Below are 24,219 nucleotides of genomic sequence, written 5' to 3' on the forward strand. Positions count from 1 at the left end.
AACACACTTCGCTGCTGATTGTAATAAATATTATCCCATCTAACTGGTATAATATAAAAAAGTAATAGCGGATGAAACAATTATATAGTTTGTTTATGTCATCATGAAGAAATGCATAATAGAATGGGTATTTGCTAATGGAATGCATCATCATGAAAATCTTGCATTACAGATAGTGGAGGATATAGGGGTAATCCAGACCCAGATAATAAATATGATGATCACGTTGCATTTCTGCGCCGCCCGGACGCTCGTGTAATGTCGGAAATGTTCATTCGTAATCTGATAGAAGGATCGACCATTATTCAAAGTTTGAACCTGTGTACAGGACACGTATCGGTCCGTCACATAGATGCACTATTAAAAACTTTTTTTAAGAGAAACGCACTTGCACGCCTGCTTCATTTGAACATACAATTACTTTGTTATATTGAATAAAATATTTTCTTTTAAAAGTACTTCATTATAGTAAAGAAGCAAACTTGTAGGTATATGTAGGAATATGTTATATGTACCAAGTCCGTAAATCAATGAAAAGCTTACCGCCTACCTTTGTCTTAATTAAATGATATTGCAAACGTTTTAGATAGTTTCAATTGCATACTTTATATGCGACACAGTCGTACATTAACGTCATCGTCGTCCATGTTATTCAAAATATATTTGGGTTCATTCATTTTAGGTTTTGCATACATAAACATATTATTCGTTGCCAATACACCAGGAAGAACCTGGAGAATGCCGCCAGTGCCGTGAATTGCGGCATGAGTGTGCGAAATGCGGCGGCCCAGTTCGATGTGGCTGGATCGACACTTCACGACAGAGTCGGCGGTAGAGTACATGTTAACGTAACACCAGGAAAGCAGCTTACCTTTCCTCCTCAAATAGAGCGTTTGCTGGCCAATAAGATGAGCGAGGCTGCAGAGATGGGTTTGGTATAGACCGGAAGCAACTGAAAGCGAAAACAGCAAAATAAGCCTCAAAACCAAAAATTAAAAAAAGTTTAAAAATGGTATTCCGGGCGATGACTGGGTGAATTTCTTTACTTGGGGACCATATGCCGCTTTTCATGGAGTGACACGTGTCACATTGAAGGTTCCATGATAACCGCCATATGAACACACCTGCGGATGTTTCAAAATTCAAAATTGTACCAGTTCATGATAAAATGTTGAATTCTCCTTAAGCCGGTGCTAGGGGGCGTGGACGGTAGTTTGCACTGGACAGTACTGTCCATGAACATGGCTTAATCAAACCGACCCTGCAACATTTTCAATTTTGCCGTGTTGGACTTTCTTTATGGATTCTTATTTTCTCTATTTTATCGCCACATCAGCATTGTTTGTGCCAGCTGGAGGCTGTAAAAAGTCGCCCTGTACATTCAATCAGAGATTGACTTTAGTGTTGTGCTTGTGGTAATTTAGTTATTTCTATTCGGCTATTTTCTTGTTGGGTGGTTCCAGTATTTCTAACTTGAATACTGTTAAATCATCCTTAGGATATGTGGCCTGCTTTTTAAATTTGTCTTTTGACGTCTTATCTGTGATATGCAGGCTTCATAACCTCTGATCCCCTGTCAAAATTCCATTTTATTTAGTTCCGCCCATTGTTTTCTCGTTTAGGGTGTTGTATCTTAGTGGTCCTTGACCATATTTTATTAGTGGACTTAAACCTATTTTAGTATGTAATTTTCATGATATGTTAATTCTTATACACCGTAAAAACACATGTTTTACTTAACTGTTCTAACAACAAAGAAATAATAGAATAAAGATACAATCAAGATTCACGAGCTGTTTCTTTTGTGTATTATACAATCCATAGACATTATATCTGGCGACGAGGAAAATTACGGTACCTGACAATCTTCTGCACAGAACAAAAACACTGAAAGAAGTTTACCATCCGAAATTGTTATGTTCGGAAACTAGTGCACTTACAAGTTAGATGGCTGTGTCTCTTCCGAACTTCTTACCCTTTCAGCTATATCAAGATGAACAATCTTGTGGTTCACGATGGAAGAAATGGATAGATAAGTTTGACAATCTAATCTGTGCTCTTGACATTACTGATGATAAAAGAAAAAAAGCGTTGTTGCTGCATTACGTAGGTGATGATGTATACAATGTGTACGACAGTTTGTCGGATGAAAGAAAAGGCATAGGGGCAGTCTTACGAGTTGGTGAAGAAGATCATCCTAATGAATATGAGACTTTAAAGAAATCTTTGGCTGACTATTTTACTCCAAAACAGAACACAACATATGAGAGATTTATATTTATCTATTTTATGATCACATCCGTGTTATTTGTGCCGTGTGGCGGCTGTAAAAAGTCTCCCCGTACATTTAATCAATGATGTTATATTTTCGATCCTTGAAGATCGTTCAGCACGACATTATTGTTGTGCTTGTGGTATTTTTAGTTTCAACTTTTCGGCATTTTCTATATGGGTGGTTCCAATATTCCTACTTGAATAATGTTGAATCACCCTAAGGATATGTTGCCTGCTTTTTAAATTGTCTTTTGACGTCTTATCTGTGATACGCAGGCTTCATAACCTCTGATCCCCTTTCAAAATTCCATTTTATTTAGTTCCACCCATTGTTTTCTCGTTTAGGGGACACGCTTTTTATTACTTGGGGACCATACGCCGCTTTTCATGGAATGGCACGGAAGTGTCACATTGAAGGTTCCATGATAACCGCCGTATGAACACATCTGCGGATGTTTCTAAATTCAAAATTTTACTATTTCACGTTTAAATGTTGAATTCTGCTTAAGCCGGTGCTAGGGGGCGTGGACGGTAATTTGCACTTTCCAGTACCGTCCATGAACAGGCTCAATCAAACCGAGCCTGCAACATTTTCAATTTTGCCGTGTTGGGCTTTCTTTAGGGATTCTATATTTATCTATTTCATAAGGCAACACAAAACGTTGGAGAATCAATTGACTCATATTATACAAGGTTAAGAACCCTTGCTAGCACATGCGACTTTCATGAAGTAGATCAAGAAATTTTATCGCAAATTGTAGAAGGCTGTCAATCAACGAGAATCATGCGACGAAGGGCACTCAGAGACAATTTTGATTTAGACAAGGTTCTAGATGAAGCAAGAGCGCTAGAACTATCAGAAAAGCGTGCATCAGAGATGGAGGGAGCTGTAAATTCAATTTCACACCATCATAATGAGGGTGGTAAAGGTCGAGGCACTGCGGGTCATAGTTCGAAGTTCAAAAGAAATGGACATGTTACGTCATCAAAAAGTCAAGGTGCTATGTCATACAGTCATAGTACATCATCAAGAGGGCGAGGCACCTACAGAGGACGTGGTCGTAGTCATGGATCGACCAAAGGAACTCAATGTTGGAACTGTGGCAAAAACCGTTCTCACATCACATGTCCAGCCGTGGGAAAGTCATGCAACTACTGTAAAAAGACTGGACATTTTGAAATTGTATGCAGATCCAAAAGTAACCAAAATCAAGTTAATAATGTGAACATTGACACTTATGAGAGGCAAACATACAGTTCTAGTGAAGAGTCTGTTTTTAGTGTTAATGATAGCAAATCTCAAGTCAAAGTTCCTTGTGTAAAAATTCAAATAATGTCAAAAGATGTTAAGTTTATTGTAGACACAGGTGCAAGTCAGAATATTATCACTGAAGATATTTTTAGATCTTTTAAAACTAAGCCAAAGTTACAAAAACCAGTTTCATCAATATACGCATTTGGGTCACAAAAATCTTTAAACATAATTGGTTATTTTTCTACACAGGTGCAGTACAACAACAAGGAAGTAGATGCAGAAATTTATGTTGTGAGTTCATCTGAAAACCCAAAACACCTTCCATGCTTATTAGGTTCAAACACAGCCCAAGCTCTGGGAATTGTTTATTTTGCATTTTCTTCTGCTGTGATGTTTAACCCTGATTTTATTTCAGAACAATATGCCCCACTTTTTGATGGCAAAATGGGCAAAGTTGAGGGTATCAAAGTCAAGCTACACATAAATGCAGATGTGCCTGCAGTGTCCCAGCAGCACAGGCGTATACCTTTTCATGTAAGAAAGGCTGTTGAATCAGAATTAAAAAGACTGGAAGACGCTGATGTCATAGAACATGTTACAGGTCCTACGCCCTGGGTGAGTCCCGTTGTTATTGTTCCACGAAAATCCTCGGGTGTTAGGGTGTGCATTGATATGAGACAGGCTAACAAAGCTATTGGCCGAGAAAAACACCCCATGCCTACTGTCGAAGAATTGATTACTGATTTGAATTCTTCTACTGTTTTCAGTAAACTAGACTTGTCAAATGCTTACCATCAGCTTGAACTTGAAGAGTCCAGCCGGTATATAACTACATTCAGCACACATGTTGGTCTAAGAAGGTATAAACGTCTTCTTTTTGGCGTAAATGCGGCTTCTGAAATTTTTCAGAAGGTCATATCAGATTTGCTGGCTGATATTCCTGGTGCTAAAAACCTGTCAGATGATATAATTGTTCATGGCAAAACCCAGTCAGAACATGATCAGGCGTTGAAAATGACTCTTGATAAATTATTACAAAGTGGGATTAGACTTAATAGGGAAAAATGTATATTTTCTGTGAACAAAATCACATTCTTTGGTCATGTTTTCAGTGATACTGGCGTAGCAGCAGATCCTGACAAGATTAAGTCAATTGTTGGAAAACTCCCACCTAAGAATCCTAGTGAAGTTAGGTCTTTTCTTGGTATGACGCAGTATGTGTCTAGATATATTCCACACTATGCCTCAATCACTGAGCCCCTTAGGCGTCTTACAAGACAAGACACTCCTTGGACATGGTCCGAAACTGAACAAGCTGCTTTTGATAATCTTAAGAATGCTCTGTCGAGTTCTCATGTTATGGTCTATTTTGATCAGAGTAAACATTCAGAGGTAATTGTTGACGCATCTCCGGTCGGAGTCTCTGCTATGTTAACACAAGAAGGAAAGGTAGTTGCTTATGCAAGCAGAGCCCTTACAGCAGTTGAAAGTAGATACTCCCAAACAGACCGTGAAATGTTAGCAGCAGTGTATGGTGTCGAGCACTTCCATATCTATCTCTTTGCATCTTCTTTCACTTTAGTTACAGACCATAAACCACTCTTGGGTATAGTAAAAAGTCAAAAACCAGCTTCTGCTAGAATAGAACGTTGGCGCCTTAGACTTATGCCTTACGATTTCCAGTTTGTATATCGGCCAGGGAAGGATGACCTTAATCCTGCTGATTTCATGAGCAGACATCCTTATTCTGAACCTAAACGAGATAATGCTGCTGAAGCATTTGTTGCATTCATAAGTCAGAATGCTGTTCCAAAGGCCATGACGTTGGAAAATGTACGTTCAGCTACAAAGGAAGATAAGATATTACAAAAGGTAATGTCTGCTATTCAATCAGGCAAATGGCATGGTGACCCAGATATTTCTCCCTTTGAAAGGTTCAGAGATGAATACTCCATATATGATGGAGTAATTCTTCGTGACCATCGTTTGGTTGTTCCTTCCTCATTACAGGCACAAGTAGTGAGTATCGCACATCATACACATCAAGGAATTGTGAAGACTAAGCAGCTCATCCGTGAGAAGGTCTGGTTTCCTTGTATTGATAAAATGGTAGAAGAGGCGGTAAAAAGCTGCATACCATGCCAAGCCTCCTACCCAGGTCCTTCCCGGCGTGAGCCAATACAGCCAACACCCCTACCCCCAGGACCCTGGTCTGAAATTGCTATTGACTTTTCAGGGCCATTTCCATCTGGTGAATATTTACTTGTGGTTTTAGATGAATATAGTCGATATCCTGAAGTTGAAGTAGTTTCTTCTACATCCGCAAAGACAGTCATTCCCAGACTGCAATCTATATTTAGTCGTCAAGGCTACCCAACTGTGGTTAAAAGTGATAATGGCCCACCATTTCAAGGCCAAGATTTTGCAGATTTTGCAAGTTTATGTGGTTTTAGGCACAGGCGTATTACACCTCTATGGCCAGAAGCCAATGGCGCTGTTGAACGCTTCATGGCAGTCATTAACAAATTTGTCCGTTCTATGGTTTCTGAGGGTAAGAACTGGAAAAATGAACTAGCAAGTTTCCTATTACATTACCGGGCTACTCCCCATAACTCAACCAAGGTCTCTCCTTTTGAGGCTATGACCGGAAGGAAAATGAATATTGGCATGCCCGAAGTAAACCGTCATGAAATCACTCCTGTCAGCACCTCAGCAAAGATAATAAACAATGACCTTACAAGTAAATCTAAAATGAAAATATATGCTGATAGAAAAAGAAATGTCTGTGAATCAACCATCTCACCTGGTGACACAGTTCTTGTTAAACAGAAAAGGGAAAACAAATTGTCTCCTCCATATTCTCCTAAACCCTATGTAGTTACTGAAAAATATGGAAGTATGATAACTGCTGAATCTGGTAATAACAAGATAACCAGAAATTCATCCTTTTTCAAGCCGGTAAAAGTTGAAGTGAGTCCAATTGAGGAGGATAGCGACGTCGATGATGTCCAAAGTCAATCAGATCAACAGTCTGATCCTGTAGCAATTGGGCCTCCGCCAGCTACTCGACCAAATCCTGTCATTCACCCTTTTGTCCCGCGTAGAAACCCACCAAGACAGACAAAAATGCCTCCAAAATTCAAAGATTTTGTTTTTAAATAAATATATTCATATTGCTTATTTTGGCTTTTAGATCTGTTTTGAATATATATAACCTAGTCAAACATATCTTTACTAGTCAATTATGTTACTTGATGAAACACAGTTTTGAAATCATTCATCGTTGTTACAATTTTTCTTTTCTCGCATCTAATAATAGAAGATTTGTTTAACTTTGTTTTTCTTTTCTTAAAGTAAATTTTTAGTTGCTGGATTATTTTTTATATATATACATTTTTTTCTGTAATGTCAGTTATAAAGTAAATATGGATAATTCTAAATAGTAAAGACAATTTTCATTCAAGGTTGGGAGGAATGTTGTATCTTAGTGGTCTTTGACCATATTTTATTAGTGGACTTAAACCTATTTAGTATGTAATTTTCATGATATGTTAATTCTTATACAGCGTAAAAACACATGTTTTACTAACTGTTCTAACAACAAAGAAATAATAGAATAAAGATACAATCAAGATTCACGAGCTGTTTCTTTTGTGTATTATACAATCCATAGACATTATATAGGGCACACGCATTTTTTACTTGGGGACCATATGTCGCTTTTCATGGAATGGCACTTACGTGTCACACTGAAGGTTCTATGATAACCGCCATATGAACACATCTGTGGATGTTTCAAAATTCAAAATTGTACAAGTTCATGTTAAATGTGGAATTCTGCTTAAGCTTGTGCTAGGGGGCGTGGACGGTAGTTTGCACTTGACTCGCTAATAGCTTTATCAACAGTCTGGAGTGAAATGCTTTTACCATTAACCGCTGCAAAATATTTTGAGGCTTTGCACAATACTGTTTAGTCACTTAATTTAACTGATACCCCTGAACGTATTTGGAAAATGGATTAAACATATGTATCATTGACTCACAAGCCAACAAAAGGTCTTGTTCGGAAAGGCATGCGTAATATTCCAGGAAGGGTTAGAAACTCTGGAGAGTCAGTAATTGTTGCTGCCTGTATAAACAGTGCAGAAGGTGATGTCCGGTCTATGGTTATTGTCAAGAGTAAAACCAAGAAATATTTGAATGGTTTTAACGTTTCTGCTGGGCCCAATTTAACAAGTGGACTTAAAATAATCAAAATAAAGAGTGGATGGAAAAAATAATCTCTAGGGACTGAATGGTTTAACAAATGTGTTTGTGCTAAACATCGGCCCGCAAAGACCTTAATTTTTGATTCTAGACTCGCACACCTCTCATGAAACTTTAGATTAGATCGAATGTGCAGTTGAAAAAACATAACGCTCTTTGCCCTACCATCCCATAATACATAATGGTTGAACCCGCTTGATAAAACTGTTCTTGGTCTGGTCCGTTTTCTAAGGAATACAACAGGCAATGCACAGAGTTCATGGCAAAATCTCCTAACAACGTAGTATGTAAATGTGTAAATTTGTTCAGGGAAGCGTATGAACGGACTTTCACCAAACACAACATTGCAAAGGGCTCCTTGCTGTGCGGCATATTTCAAGTTGATATGAGCGCCATCCCTAAAAGCGCATGCATGCCGTCAAATGCATTCCAAGTTGCTGAATTTCAACCAACAGGTTATTCAAAAGGTTCTAACACGTCGAATACAGACGTCAGATCTCCTGAATCCACGACTGTGCCAAATTTAGATTCAATACCAGCAGAAGCATCTATTGTTGGTTCTGATACTTTGGTGAATCCAAGACTTGATGAAATTTAGTCTGCAAATGTACCGGAAGAAGAAAATGTAAGATATCTACTAGTATTAATTTAAAGTGTCATTTTTGTCTTTTCCCTGTATATCTATAATAAAAGGTCAAGAAATAAAGTTTTTGAAAACAATTAAATATTGAGAAACAAGTTAAGATTAATTTTCAAACAAATTTAAAAAGGAATTTTTTTTTTTCAAATTTAATTTAAAAACTACATATAATAAATTTCATTAAAAAATAGCTACAATTCGTTATTTTTTTTTTTGTTTTGTTTTGTTTTTGGTTTTACGTCACATCGACACAGTATAGGTCATATCGCGACGTTCCAGCTTTACTGGCGGAGGAAGACCTCAGGTGCCCTTCCGTGCATTATTTCAGGCACGAACGGTCACCTGAGTAGAACCACCGACGTTCCGTAAGCTAGCTGGATAGCTTCCTCACATGAAAGAGTCCAAAGTCCCTGTCGCGGGATTCGAACCCACAGCGGTGAGGGGCAAGTGGTTTGAAGTAAACGACCTTAACCACTCGGCCACGGACGCCCCCTACTTCGTATACGAACTTTATTGTTCGTGGATTTCCTTTTAAAATCATAACTTATGAACAAATTTTTAATGAGATTTACAACCATTCTGTTAAACATGTCAACGAAACTAAACAATGCTTGGTCTTTAAACCGACGGAAAAATATGTTTTTATATTTTATTTAGTGTAGCTGTAATTATATTTACTCAAAATTTGCTTTGTATTTTTTATTAAGCAATTTATAAACATAAACTCATAAATCTTCTATATAATAATGTCGGAATTAATGTTCATATATCAAAAATCAGTCTTTTAATCGGTCTTCTTATAATCTTGGATCCAAACTCTGAATTACATATCTTACATGTATTGCCAATTTCGTAATACGTCTCGTTAGTTTCAGACCAACTCCGTAAATATTTAACTATTGTGTTATTTTCTTATTACAAATTGAAAAAGTCAGAATATTGATTCGCAGCTGATTTGCACTAGTACATATCTGAAAAATAACTTGTTGAATTATGTTAACATTTTAGGATCGACCAGTCGTTTTGGGCGTTACAGATTAAAAAGAATCCATGCTATTGGAGTCTGTAAGAGCGACGGAAGTGCTAGAATCAATCATGAATTCAACAGACATGCAATATGAGTAAACGGTTGTAGATCAGAGCATTGCTGTTACAGAGGTCGAGTCGCTGTTGAACTTCCGAAGCCTGAAAGAAAGTCGAGCGGTGCATGAAAAAGCAAACTGACTTTTTACAGAATTTTAACTTCCACAGAAATAATGCAAGAAAAAATACAAGCAAAACAAAAGAAAGAACGAATAAAAGGACGAAAACAAAAAAATAGAAAACTAAAACAAGATCAAAAACGCAAAACAAAACAAAACACAAAAAAAACAAATGAAACACAGTATAAATATATACTTATAGAAATAACAGGGTATAACAAGCTCTTTAATAAAGTCAGATAGATCGAGCCACTTGCAATTCAATCATTTGCTAGATCTATGATTATCAGCGTAGTCTGTAATTTAATTCAAATTAACTTGTATAATAAAGAATTTTATCTTGAATAAATAGATCTTTTTGGCCGGTATTCAATTTATCCTTTATAAAAAAAGCTGCGACTGTCCAATGAACCCCTTGCCGATAAATCCCAATGTATGCGTCCAATACTACCGAAAGATTTTCCGATCCACCTCAATGTTAACGTGTTGATGTTGTATTAATAATATATATCTTATAGTTTGATTGTGTACAGTGTAATTGTCTCATCTGATCGATAAATTTGTATTTATTGTAATACAATGTTGGCAAAATTATTTCATTTATTTTATCTTCATAAACTATGTCGTCGACTTCAGTGTAAGAGATATTTGATACTTGTCTTAAATGTAAACATTAGTTATGTGATCGCAGATGACTGCATACACAGGTAGTTGCAAAAATAAAAATGGAGGAAATACGTCAAAATAGCAAGTGTCAAGATTTCATTGGAGTTTTATATGGATGTATGCATACGGGTAGAACAATGGAACCTGTAACACGAGAAAGACTTCGTCTGCTACATCAAAAGATATACAGATTGTTGGCAGGTCTCCCACGTTGTCAAGCAAAGTGCAGCACTGTCCATGAGTTGAGATTTAACAAGTATGTAAATGTACTATTTTGTATACCTAAAATCGAATGATCGTATTTTAAATATTATCGGAGAAATGCGGATGTTTCTAAATTCAAAATTTCACCATTTTTGTGTTTAAATGTTGAATTCTGCTTAAGACGGTGCTAGGGGCGTGGACGGTGATTTGCACTTTCAAGTACGGTACATGAACAGGCTCAATCAAACCGAGCCTGCAACATTTTTCAATTTTGCCGTGTTGGGCTTTCTTTAGGGATTCTGTTTTTCGCTATTTTATGCTGAACTTTAAGCATTAAGATAATTATTACTCTATGATAGTTATACGTGTGTTTAAACTTTGAGATCTCTATTTTTAGCTCTTGCTTCCTAGCAGCAACATAACTTTACATTATATACACCTCTATTGAATTGTATTGTATGTCTACTGTATCATGGCGTGACATACGTTGCACTATGTTATGCCAATTAAATTCGTGACTTAAAAGTATATAAATTTTGTCCAATAAAATAAATGCATACGTTCTCAATAAATAATTGTGTACAAAAATATATTTATGAGGTTCAAAATAATAGAAAAAAATAAACTCATCCAGAAACAAAATAAATATGTAATTAAAATTGTGTTCTAAAATATCCATGAGGAAGCATTATTTAAATGGACAAATATGTATATTTATCAGATAAAAATAAATATGTGCATAAAAAAGTAATTGTTGTGTAAATGAAATAATCATGGTCTGAAACGAATTTTTGTATGAAATATAATTACATGATGGGTCATTTTCAAAACAGTTTTGATTGGTTAAAGCAAACTCATTATCACAGCGGTTGCTTCCTTCACGAAAACCTTTTTGCTTTACGATTTATTTTTTGTTGGAAGGTCATCTAAAATAACCTTGAATTTTTTTCATTGGTCACTTTAATATTTCAAACCGAAATGTGGGAATTTCATTCACCACACCTCACCTATCCTCTTCATCCCCAGTGGGACATAAGCCTATAATCAGATCCCTCTATTTCCCTCTGATTTTGCAATATCTCAATTTGCAACTTGTCCTTAGCTATATCCCTGCTCCTGCAACTCTGATTGGATGGTATTCCTCCGGCGGTCCGAGGTCTGTAAGGTTTTCTTTTGATTGATAGCGATGTGCTCAGTGAATGAGTTTGGTGTTAATGGCCATCACCTTGGTCTAATTTGGGCCTATTTTTAGAACAGTCTGTTCTGCATACTAGTAATTATTGAGGGATGTTGTTTTTTCTTGAAAAATACTTCCTAGATGTAAACATTTCCGCAAGGTCATCTGCAAAGTCCAGATCTTCGAATTGACTAAACATTGACCATTGGATTTCATGATTTGTGCTGATGGTTTTTTGATTAATCCAGTCAATGGTCATCAAAAATAAAACTGGTGACAATATGCAGCATTGCCTTATAAACCTGATCTAACGTTCGGAGATAAGATGTCAAAGAATGACAGTACATTCAAAGTTTGTGTAAAAGAATTTAAACAGTGTGGTGATTTTCGATGGGATACCATAGGCTGCAAGGATTTTCCACAAGGTCTCTCTGTGGACACCGTCAAAATCTTTTGAAAGTCAATGAAATAGAGAAAATAAGAATGAATTTGATGAATGAAGGCATATTCCATTCTATAGTTTACTCAATGATGTTACGAAGCGCGAATATCTGGTCCTTATAGCAACGTCCTTTTTTAAAGCCAGCTTGTTCTTTTCTTAGCTTAAAGTCAACTGCATCATCAATTTAAGTAAGAACAATATTACAAAACACTTTACTTGGTACAAACAGTAAATTCACCCCTCTCAAGTTGTCGCAATTCTCCAAGTCTCTACTTTAAGGAATTCAGTCAGGAGGCATGACTTCATTTTCCCAAATGCTTATAAACATGTTATGAAATTTTTAAATAGAGGTGTTGATGTCAGCCATTATGAATTCTGCATTGATGGAGTCAATTCCAGCAGCTTTATTATTCTATAGCGATTTTATGGCTTTCTGTACTTCATCAAAGATTTATGGGCTAGCATCGATGTTACTGACTTCAGTAACTGGTGTAGAATCTGCTGGAGATGATGGGTTGGTACAGTTTAAGACCTCTTTGAAGTGATCAATTCATTGCCTACGACGCCTATCTTGAATGTAACTCAACAAGAGCCACCGCCGGATGGGGCAACGCTCAACTTTTTACTTTTCCTAAAAGCAAACAAAGAAATGTTTGAAAAAAATCTTAATGCTTATTTTTTATAAATTTAATCAGTCTGTCTTGTCACATTAGTTTTGTTAAAGTATGAATCCTTTCCATATATATCAGCATGTGTATTACAGAAGAGAAAAAAAGAAAAAAAGAAAATACGAAAATACGAATATATATGTATATGGTCATGTAATGCACAAATCAGGGAAAAGTCAGTTATTTAACTTCAAGGTCAAGGTCATAAAGTGCCCAAGTCAATTTGAGTTTGGTAAACATGAAGGTTTTGTCCTTAAGAATATTCTGTTATAATATGAAGTCCATCCATTCAATAATAGCAAAGATACGGCCAATAATAGCCAAAAAATGAAAACTTCAATAGTTTAACCTTCAAAGTCAAGGTCATTTATGAGTAAAGGTCAAGGTCTATCTGGTTATTTTAAAGGGCTGTCCTTGAAGATTATTATGTTAAAGTTTGAAGAAAATCCATTCAAAAATATCAAAGTTACAGCCAATAATAGTAAGCAAAATTTGGACTTTTGATCGGCAACGCCGCCAGGACTATAACAATACCTCTACTTATTTAAAAAATAAGTCGAAATAAAATAGAAATACCTTTAAACATCTATTTCTGCAGAACTTTTTGATGGATGATTACCAAACTTTGAAATTTGATTGGCTTCTTATAGGGACCGCTAAAGCTAAAAATAGAAATAACTTTTAAGGTCTATTTCTACAGAACTAATTGATGGATGATCACCAAACATTGTCTGTAGCATTCTTAGGTAGTCTTTAATCAAGTTTGCTCATATTAATTTGATTGGCCCCTTTTAGAGCTAAAAATAGAAAACCCGTTAGTTATCTTCTTCTACAGAACTAATTCATGGATGATTACCAAACTTTGTTGCATTATTGGGTAGTCTTTTATCAAGTTTGCTCATATTAATTTGATTTTACCCTTTTAGGGGCTACTAAAGCTATAAATAGAAATACCTTTAAAGGTCTATTTCTACAGAACTTATTAATGGATGGTCACCAAACTTTATATGTAGCATTCTTATGTAGTCTGTTATCAAGTTTGCTCATATTAATTTGATTGGCCCCTTTAGGGGTCAGTAGAGCTAAAAATAGAAAAAAACCTTTAGATATCTTCTTCTACAGAACTGATTGATGGATGATCACCAAACTTTGTCTGTAGCATTCTTGCGTAGTCTTTTATCAAGTTTGCTCATATTGATTTGATTGGCCCCTTTTAGGGACCGCTAAAGCTAACAAGAGCAATCAGTGATCACATGTGTCGCCTCATGATGGCCAATTTCATGTTGGGACAAGTTTTGTGACAGACGGACAGACAGACGGACAGTGCACAACTAGACTTGGTACTGATCATTCCTGTAAAGTTTGGATAAAATTGCACCAGTAGTTTATGAGGAGTAGTCCGGACAAGCTTTTGTGTATCTGGCAACACACAGAAAAAAACACCTTTTTATCAAAGGGCCATAACTCTGCCAAAAATCATTGAACCGGAAAACCCGTGCAATATGCACAACAACTTGAGCTACAGATCAATCCTGTAAATTTTCATTGAAACTGCATTAGTGGTATAAGAGAAATAGTCCGGAAAAACTTTAAAAATAAAAATTATTAAAGGGCCGTAACTCTAACATAAATCATTGAACCGGAAAATGCTGACAATATGCACAACTAGACTTGGTACTAATCATTCCTGTAAAGTTTGGATAAAATTGCACCAGCAGTTTATGAGGAGTAGTCCGGACAAGTTTTGTGACGGACGGACAGACGACGGAGAAGTGATCCCTAAATGTCGCCACTACTCCGTAGAGGAGAAATACCTTTAAAGGTCTATTTCTACAGAACAAATTGATGGTTGATTACTAAACTTTGTCTGTAGCATTCTTGGGTAGTCTATTATCAAGTTTGCTCATATTAATTTGATTGGCCCCTTTTAGGGACCGCTAAAGCTAAAAATAGAAATACCTTTAAACGTCTATTTCTACAGAACTAATTGATGGATGATCACCAAACTTTGTCTGTAGCATTCTTGGGTAGTCTTTTATCAAGTTTGCTCATATTAATTTGATTGGCCCCTTTTAGGGGCCGCTAAAGCTAAAAATAGAAATACCTTTTAAGGTCTATTTCTACAGAACTAATTGATGGATGATCACCAAACTTTGTCTGGAGCATTCTTGGGTAGTCTATTATCAAGTTTGCTCATATTTATTTGATTGGCCCCTTTTAGGGGCCGCTAAAGCTAAAAATAGAAATACCTTTAAACGGCTATTTCTACAGAACTAATTGATGGCTGATCACAAAACTTTGTCGTAGCAATCATGGGTAGTCTTTTATCAAGTTTGCTCATATTAATTTGATTGGCAACTTTTAGGAGCCACTAAAGCCAAAAATAGAAACACCTTTGAACAACATTTCCTACTGAAATAGTTGATAGATGATCACCAAAATTTGTAGCATTTTGAGGTAGTCTTTTATCAAGTTTTCTCATATTAATTTGATTGGCCCCGTTTAAGCTAAAGCTTTAATGCCCCAGGTCATGTCATTTCATCAAATCATTTTTAAACATATTCTATGCTCAAATTTAATATTAGAAAATATTGACAATGGATGATTTCCAACACTGAAAAACAGTTGTTTCTGGTGAGCGACTCAATGTCATCATGACCCTCTTGTTAGTTTCTTCTATTTGGCCTTTTTGAACTTTGGTGGTTCCAGTATTCCTACTTGAAATCTGTATAATCACCCTAGGATATGTTGCCTACTTTTTAAATAGTATTTTGACGTCTTGTCTTTGATATGCAAGCTTCATAACCTCAGATCCCCTTTCAAAATTCCATTTTTTTAGTTTCGCCCATTATTTTCTCGTTTAGGGCACACACATTCTTTCATTTGGGGACCATACGCCGCCTTTTGTGGAATGGCACTACTGTGTCACATTGAAGGTTCCATGCTTCCCGTCATTTGAAAACATTTGCTGATGTTTTAAAATTCCAAATTGTACCAGTTCATGTTAAATGTTGAATTCCGCTTAAGCCGGTACTAGGGGTCGTGGACGGTAACTTGCACTTTCCAATACCATCCATAAACAGGCTCAATCAAACCGAGATTGCAACATTTTTAATTTTGCCGTGTTAGGCTTTCTTCAGAGATTCTGTGTTTTTCTATTTTCTACCCAGATTGCTCAAATTATAGCCTTATGATTTCTGAGTTAGCGATTGGAGACAAATGACTATTAGTCTCAATTCACGAAATCATTGTTACGGAGAAATTTCGCCTCGTCCGGTGGTCGAACCAGCGACCTTGGATTTTTTATCTGATGCTCTCTCTATTGGACAGATATCACTTGTGACTTAGCCAAAATGTTAACAGCAAAGTTCTATAATGTGGGCAATTTTATGTTACCCATTATTTAATAATATCATGATGTCTTAAGTCAAAGAAAAATTAAATTTGATTTTTCTTAAATTTTAAGCAAATGTTATGTAATCTATCGAAATTACAATCAAAATAGGAATATCTTTCTTGAACAAACATGTAACCCAGAAGAATACAAAATTAACATCACTGAAAACAAGGTCATGCTTTATTCAAAAAATTTAAAACATTTGAATGGATGAAACACATTAATAACATTTTAGACAATACGGGCTACTCTAACCTGTGACTACAGAAAAGATTCTTGTCGAGCAATAGCATAGCGAAAATCATTAAAAAAATCTTTGTAAATAATTTTATTCAAAAATATTCATCAGATGTGACAATATCAAATAAAAATAAAACGTTTGCTCTATTTAAAAACATGAATAATTTTGAAAACTACTTAAAAGTATTGCCGATATATAAAGGAAATAAGGACAGCAAACCATAGTTGAAACCGGGCAATGAAAAACGCGACGCGTTGAATGCAATGAAAGAAAATGCTTAAAATGTATTTCCGATGTAAGGGTTTTCTTCAATGTAAGTAATATCAACACCCTAGACAACTACATGTATAACACTACGCAAGACAAAATATAATCAAACACTGTACATGTGAGCTTATGAATAACGTCGATATGACAACACTTCAGTTATCCTTATATCAACTTGAGTAAAAATACTTTGTTATAATTGACAGAATAATCAATGCTGTGATCTAAAAACAATGGTTATTTGTTTTGAGAAAGGATCACCGTAAGATGTACATGTATGTGTTTCAAAATGTACTAAGGGAATTCATTTTTTTACACAAACATCTACGCAGTCTGTTGGCAATTATATTAATAAATACTTGATTTATATGCAATAAAAATATGAAAATTATAAACATTTTACATCATTAGACACATCACCGGGTGGGCGTAATTTCTCCGTGACAATTGATATCAATAGTAATTTTGTCTCCAATCGCCGACTCAGAAATCATGTGTGATTCGTTGTCGGTCACTTGCAGTGAAATTGGTAATCATGTAATATATTGGACACTTATTGTACATCATAAACTGAAGTTCGGATTTTGATGTGTGTTACGGAATTTTCATGTGAATGAGATGGTTAAAGAACTATCCTGTACATTTCATTTTAGAATGGTCAATGAGATTCCCAGATTCAGTTTGTAATATTTAAATGAACAATGAAAATCATTTTTATATTCAGTTCTTCCCTGTACATTTTACAAGAAGTCACTGTATTTAAACAGCCTTCGGCCGAATGAGTTTATTTGCAATATATATATAGTTTATATACAAAACCATTTAGAAATGACAAAAAAAAGGTTTATATGATTTATATGGTTCTTGTTGCTGGGTCGTGTAAGGTTTGCGTTTATTGAACACCTCCTTTCCTTGTTGATCTTGTTTATAATATTTTATGACTAACAATTTTGATAGTTTGAATTTGCTATGAACCATCAATACCTTCATTGTTTCTTATACCCCAAAAAACGAAATTTGGGGGGGGGGGGTATATAGGAGTCACCCGTTGGTCGGTTGGTCGGTCGGTCGGTCCAGACGTCCGTTGCATTTTCCTTATCCGGGGCATAACTTGAAGACTAATGGTTGGAATTCAATACAACTTCATACAATGGTCAAGCACATTGAGAGGAAGTGCGTGCAGTTCACTAATTACAGAGTTATAGCCCTTTGTTACTTTTCCTTGTCCGGAGCATAACTTGAAAACTACTGGTTGGAATTCAAAACAACTTCATACAATGGTCAAGCACAATAAGGGGAAGTGCAGTGCACAAGAAATCATAACTCTATCTAAAGTAATTTCAGAGTTCTTTCCCTTTGTTACTTTTCCATTTCTTTCTTTTGTCCGGACCATAACTTGAACACTAATGGTTGAAATTCAATATAACTTCATACAATAGTTAAGCACATTGAGAGGAAGTGCAGTGCACAAGAACCATTACTCATTCTTCACTAATAACAGAGTTATTGCCCTTTGTTACTTTTCCTTGTCCGGAGCATAACTTGAAAACTACTGGTTGGAATTCAAAACAACTTCATACAATGGTCAAGCACAATAAGGGGAAATGCAGTGCACAAGAAATCATAACTCTATCTAAAGTAATTTCAGAGTTCTTGCCCTTTGTTACTTTTCCATTTCTTTCTTTTGTCCGGACCATAACCTGGAGACTAATGGTTGGAATTCAATATAACATCATACAATGGTCAAGCACATTGAGAGAAAGTGCAGTGTACAAGAACCATAACTCCATCTTCACTAATTACATAGTTATTGCCCTTTGTTACTTTTCCTTGTCCGGAACATAACTTGAAAACTACTGGTTTGAATTCAAAACAACTACATACAATGGTCAAAGTGCAGTGCACAAGAATCATAACTCTATCTATAGTAATTTCAGAGTTCTTGCCCTTTGTTACTTTCCAATTTCTTTCTTTTGTCCGGACCATAACTTGAAGACTAATGGTTGGAATTTAATATAACTTTGTACAATGGTCAAGCACATTGAGAATAAGTGCAGTGTACAAGAACCATAACTCCACCTTCACTAATTACAGAGTTATTGCCATTGTTACTTTTAAATGTCCAGTGCATAACTTGAAAATTAATGTTTGGAATTCAATGAAACTTCATACAGTGGTCAAGGGCAGTGAGATAAACAGCAGTGCAGAAGAAGCATAACTCTATTTTGACTCATTACAGATAACTAGCTATGCCCTTTGTTACCGCCTCCGTGGTCGAGCGGTTAGAGTCGATGACTTCGAATCCAATTACCTCTCTGGCGTGGGTTCGATCCCCGGGAGATGCTTTGGTAGTTTAGCGCAGAGGAAGGTAGTCTAGTACTGGTGTAAATCTCCAGGAACGATGTTTAGGAAACTAACCGCCTATATGAAATACTGTTGGAAAAAGGCGTAAAATGAAACAAACAGACAAACAAAACTTTTTTTGTCCAGTGCATAACTTGAAAACTAGAACTTGGAATTTAATACAAGTTCATACAATGGTCAAGCGAAATGAGAGAAAGTGCAGTAGACAATAACCATAACTCCATCTTCAGTATTTGTAGAGTTATTGCCCTTTGTTCCTTTTCCTTGATCGGTGCATAACTTAAAACTAATGTTTAGAATTCAATGCAACTTCATTTTCAGATGGTGTGAAACGTGCTCAAAGTGGAAAAAAGAACTATCGAAAGACCATAAATCAAAGAATGTAAATTGGGAGAAACGGAATCATGGAAATGGCCTGACTCGTATGAAAACATTGTCAAAGTATTCCTGCCGGGTGACTGGACAAAAAACAGTCCAGTATTGTTTTCAGATATATCAACACAGTGTCATATTTGGCAGCAATGTACAAAATTTCAACTGAATGAAACTACAGTTAAAAACGTTCGAGCTGCAAGAAATGAAACATGTCACAATTCAAGTTTTGAAGTCACTGAAATTGAAAAAGCCAAAGCTTTTGATGCTCTAAAAGATTTAATAAAAGATCCAAATATTGCAAATGACATAAATGTGCATGAAAATTTAAGCAAACTTGATGATATTTATAAGGATGACTTATTCTCTTCCATTTACAAATCTATACGTGAGGGAATAACAGCTGTGTTAAATGAAACGCAAATTCCATTTGAACGCAAACTTAGTAAAATTTGTGACTACTTAGAAGATATAGTTGAGGAAAACAGATCTTTTAGAAGGGAGTTAGACAGAGGGGAGTTAAACAGAACAGACAATTCGAAGTTTGGGAAAGCAAAAAATTGTTTAACACTTGCACTACTTGTGGTTTTAGGATGGAAATATTTCGTACCGCACCACGAATCGTTTACAGGGTACCATTCTCCATTTCTAGGTAAGAACATTTAATTAACTGACGCTTAAGATAATTAGTAAATACTAGTATTGCAAATAATGCCACAGACGATTGGGGGTCAGATTTCGTGTTGAGATACTAAAATACCTTTGATAGATGTTTACAGGAGCGTATCACGTTGGGAGTCAGATTCTGACCCCAAGCGTCTGTGAATAATGTACCTACTTTATAATTGCTTACAGCCGACTTAACGTTCTATTATTGTAACTTTTGAATTTATTTTATGTTTCAATTCCAAGAATGCTTTGCATATATCGATGTCTTTTGTCCCGAAACTAGGGTTTGCTCGAAACATTAGGGAGTTGGCATGAAGATAACTCTCTCATTGACATTTAAGCTCACATGATCACTACTTTTGTAGTTGAGTATTGTCTGGCGTTCGTCGTTGTGCGTAAGTACGTCGTCAACATTTTTCTTAAAACAACATCTCCTCATAAACCACCAGGTCAAATTTGCATTCACTTGGCAGGAATGTTCCTGGCATGAAACTCTTCTCAAGATGTTCAAAGAATTTAATTCCATTGAGACAGTGTGTCATGACAACCAAAATAGATACCTGATTTCAAAATCTTTTTCTCGTAAACTACAATGGCTAGCTCTCCGATATTTGGCATGGAACATTATATAATTATTAATGGACATCTATCAAGATTATTAAAATTAAAGTCCAGGGGCCAGGTTCCACGGATCATGGGTTTTCTCTATATAATACATACTATTACAAAATGTATGGTAAAATTTTGAAAAGACTCCTTCCAATCAACAAGGGCTGGAGTGTAAATTTTTTGCAGGACTAGGGGACTTCTAACAAAATTGAACCTTATCACATTTTACCTTGATTTTGACCCAGTGATCACTTTTTGTGAACTGAGCCATCTTGTTTGTTCTGTGTGATATAGATAAAGATAATAGAACTCTTTGACACCGCACTTCCGTTGGAGAGAATGGATTTGACAATTTGAATGACAGTATCGTAAAAGTTTTGGTAATATTGGTCTGCACGACAAAAGCCGATCTACCCTTATCAGATTAGGTAGTATGGATGGTTAAATTTTCCATGGGGTCATAAATTTGTTTAGCGGCTCGTAAGACAAGTTAGTGGTAATAAGCAAATATGTTAAGAATAAGTACAGAACAGTTATAAGTTCTGACCTGACAGTTATTGAAATGTTTAAATATTTACGATTTGGTAATTTAATTGTTGAGTTTTACTATTTACAGACGGATGTGTTGACGAAAACTATAGTTTGCCATGGATGCAAGATTTACCATAACTAGAGTATGTACGAGTCACTAACACTTTAGTTGGCAGAGAGTGGTTGTTTGAAATATTAGAGAGGAAACTATTACAAGATGAACCATCTGGCAGCGGTATCGTATCTGTTGCAGAATTCGGGTACGGAAAGTCTGCCATAATTTCCAATTTGCTATGCGCCAGACCGGGTGAAAAGGGAAGAAGTTTAAAAGAACACATAGCTGCATTTCACATATGTAAATACGATGTGTCTAGCACGCAGTCACCTGAGAGATTTATCAGGCGTTTAGTAGGGTTATTAGCAATGAGTATTCCAGAATACGGCAATATTGTTTCTATGATGTCCAGTTCCTCTATTTAATATGACAATGAAAAATGTGCTAAGGAGCTAGATGCGTGCTTTGATCAGGCGTTTAGAATTCCATTTAAAAATATGACATCAGAATATTCTACAAAGATTGTGGTAATAGACGCTCTTGATGAATGTTTTCACTCAACAAAAAACGAAAATTTTATTTTAAATTTGATATCGAGACGATTAAGATATTTTCCAAAGTGGGTCAAATTTCTCATAACAAGTAGAGACATGGTGCAACTGAAGTCTTTAAAAAAGTTAGAGATATTAAATCTTTTAGCTAACGCCTCAAACAATATTCAAGATATCAAAACGTATATTGAAAAAATTTACCATAAAAAGTCAAAAAAATTTTATTCTGATATAAAACAGAAAATACTGGAAAATGGTGAAGGCATCTTCCTTTACATTTTTCATGCACTGCAATATGTGCAGAGTCCTGATTTTAATGGCGAGTTGCCTAAGCTACCATTTTTATTGGAGGATATGTATGAACTTAACTTTGATCGACAATTTCAAGGAGGTAATACCTACAGCAATGCCAGACTTATTCTCGAAATTATTTGTACAAGTTTAACTCCTCAAAATAGAAATGATATATATGACATACTTATAAATAGTGAGGCAACCAAGATATCATATAAAGACTTTGAACGGGAATTTGAACAACTTTCTTACTTTATAAAGGCTGAAGATGGCGTAATTTTACGCCATGAAGCAATGTACTGTTGGTTAGTTTATTCAGCTCCTGGCAGGTATAAAGTTACCCTTACAAAGGGACATGAGCTAATTTCAAAACACTTGCTTAGAGCGGTTGAGAACAATGGTACTGGTGATATTATTGCACTAGTAATTCATCTAAGCAACTCCAAAATTGTGGCTCTGCGAAAGACATTTCATTCATTCAATATGAAAAAGGTGATGTCTTTCAAAGAGGAAGAAGTTGTACACAATCTGATAAGTAAGACCGAGTCTGAAGAAGCGCTTGATTTACTTCTATTTCATCATTCCAACGTTGATATAATAGACAAAAATGGGATAAGTCCAGCATTTCTAGCAGCAGCGAAAGGGCATCTTAAACAGCTAAAATTATTGCTGCGGAAAGGCGCAAACTGTGATTTTGTAGTGAATCCTTGTAGGAAGTGTGATACAAAGTTAAATCTACGCGATTTCAAAAAAAGATATAGAAGAGATAAAAACAATTTTCTATTCTGGCTATGGACTTCTTCACATAGCAGTACAGCATAGATCTACAGAAATTGCAAGGTATTTGATTGAAGAGACAGGGATTTCTTTAAATCATGAAAACGTTATTGGACAGCGGCCAATTGATATAGCTTGTGAGATGGGAAATATTGATATATTGAAAATATTTATGTCTAGAAAATTAAATACTATCGATGAAAAATGTTTGTACTTTGCGACAAGAAATTCACATTTGAATATCGTTAAGCAAATTCTAGACTCAGGATTTAAACCGAGTTGCATATCTAACAAAACTGCTGAAAGGGAATTACGTAAAATAATGAAATCGTGTAATTGCGACGACTCCGATATTTTAGACGATCCGATAAAACCTTTGGACACATGGTGGATTGTCTTGCGAGAGACTTCGCTTCATTATGCGATTCGGTCTGGTGACTTACGTATCGCAGGATATATTGCAAAAATGCCGACGCGTTTAGTAGAATGTGTTGATTCGTATGGCTATACACCTTTCTTACTTGCGATCAAGTATGGAAGATGCCAGCCCACTAATCTCATGAAAGAAAAAGCAAATAAAGATAAGTGCTCCCCTTCTGCTTCATTAATATCTCGTCAAGACATCACCGGTTCTGGTACTATTATTGGTGAGAAGGGGGAAGATATTTGTCAAGAAGGTGCAACATTTGCCCATTTAATTGCTAAATACAACCGAGTTAAAATGATTGACATTTTTGAAAATGACGTCTCTCTGAAATGGAATATAGCAGATAGTTCTGGCAATAAGCCAATACACTATGCAGCTAGTCACAGTAGTACGGATTTTATCAAGTATATGTCCTTGAAGTTTGGAAGGACATCTTTTGAGGAAGAGTCAAAAAATAAGTCAACGGCCTATCATTGTGCAGCAATAAGCTGTTCAGAGGCGAGTTTAAGGGCTTTAACTAATGCATTTAGTGATAATTTAATAGATTTTAAAGATAATTGCAATAGGAGTGTATTGCATTATGCTCTCATGTGCGAGAGTAAGAAGTGGTCGTACTTTCCTCAAAATAATCTAACCCTACTTTGTCAAAAATATTTACTAAAGAGCACAAATGTATCACATGTTGATTGCAATGGGCAAAGTTTACTTCATTATATCTTAAGGTGTGGGCACGAAAAACTGCGCCATTATCTTCAGAAAAACATACCAAAGCAGTACAAACAAATGCTTCATTCAAAAGATCAATTTAAGTTAACTCCAGTCGAATACACTTTATATTATGCATCAAATGTTGAGAGTTTGTACTCTTCTT

At 35.7% G+C, this 24,219-nt stretch overlaps 2 protein-coding genes across 2 annotated transcripts; both read left to right on the forward strand.

The window, feature by feature from the left end:
- Nucleotides 1–10,362: 10,362 nt before the first annotated feature.
- Nucleotides 10,363–22,993, forward strand: LOC132740741 (uncharacterized). The gene is made up of 4 exons (XM_060728707.1): nucleotides 10,363–10,559; nucleotides 19,768–20,087; nucleotides 21,414–21,694; nucleotides 21,749–22,993. The coding sequence occupies exons 1-4, from the start codon at nucleotides 10,363–10,365 to the stop codon at nucleotides 22,964–22,966; spliced, it is 2,016 nt and encodes a 671-aa protein (XP_060584690.1). The 3' UTR covers nucleotides 22,967–22,993.
- A 250-nt stretch (nucleotides 22,994–23,243) lies between these two features.
- LOC132740742 (uncharacterized) lies at nucleotides 23,244–23,946 on the forward strand (the record flags this gene model as incomplete). The annotated part of the gene is made up of 1 exon (XM_060728708.1): nucleotides 23,244–23,946. A coding segment is annotated over exon 1 (703 nt), but the record flags the coding sequence as incomplete, so codon positions are not given.
- Between the last annotated feature and the right edge of the window lie 273 nt (nucleotides 23,947–24,219).

The sequence above is a fragment of the Ruditapes philippinarum genome, unplaced genomic scaffold, assembly GCF_026571515.1.
Source record: "Ruditapes philippinarum isolate M1 unplaced genomic scaffold, ASM2657151v2 ctg5264_1_1_1_1, whole genome shotgun sequence".
NCBI lineage: Eukaryota > Metazoa > Mollusca > Bivalvia > Venerida > Veneridae > Ruditapes > Ruditapes philippinarum.

What these genes read in the sequence shown, in the direction of transcription:
- LOC132740741 (XM_060728707.1), top strand. Translation starts at nt 10,363, where the DNA reads ATGGAGGAAATACGTCAAAATAGCAAGTGTCAAGATTTCATTGGAGTT. An exon ending in CATGAGTTGAGATTTAACAA is followed by an intron (nt 10,560 to 19,767) that starts GTATGTAAATGT and finishes TGAAAATTTAAG; the next exon opens with CAAACTTGATGATATTTATA. An exon ending in TTCCAGAATACGGCAATATT is followed by an intron (nt 21,695 to 21,748) that starts GTTTCTATGATG and finishes AAATGTGCTAAG; the next exon opens with GAGCTAGATGCGTGCTTTGA.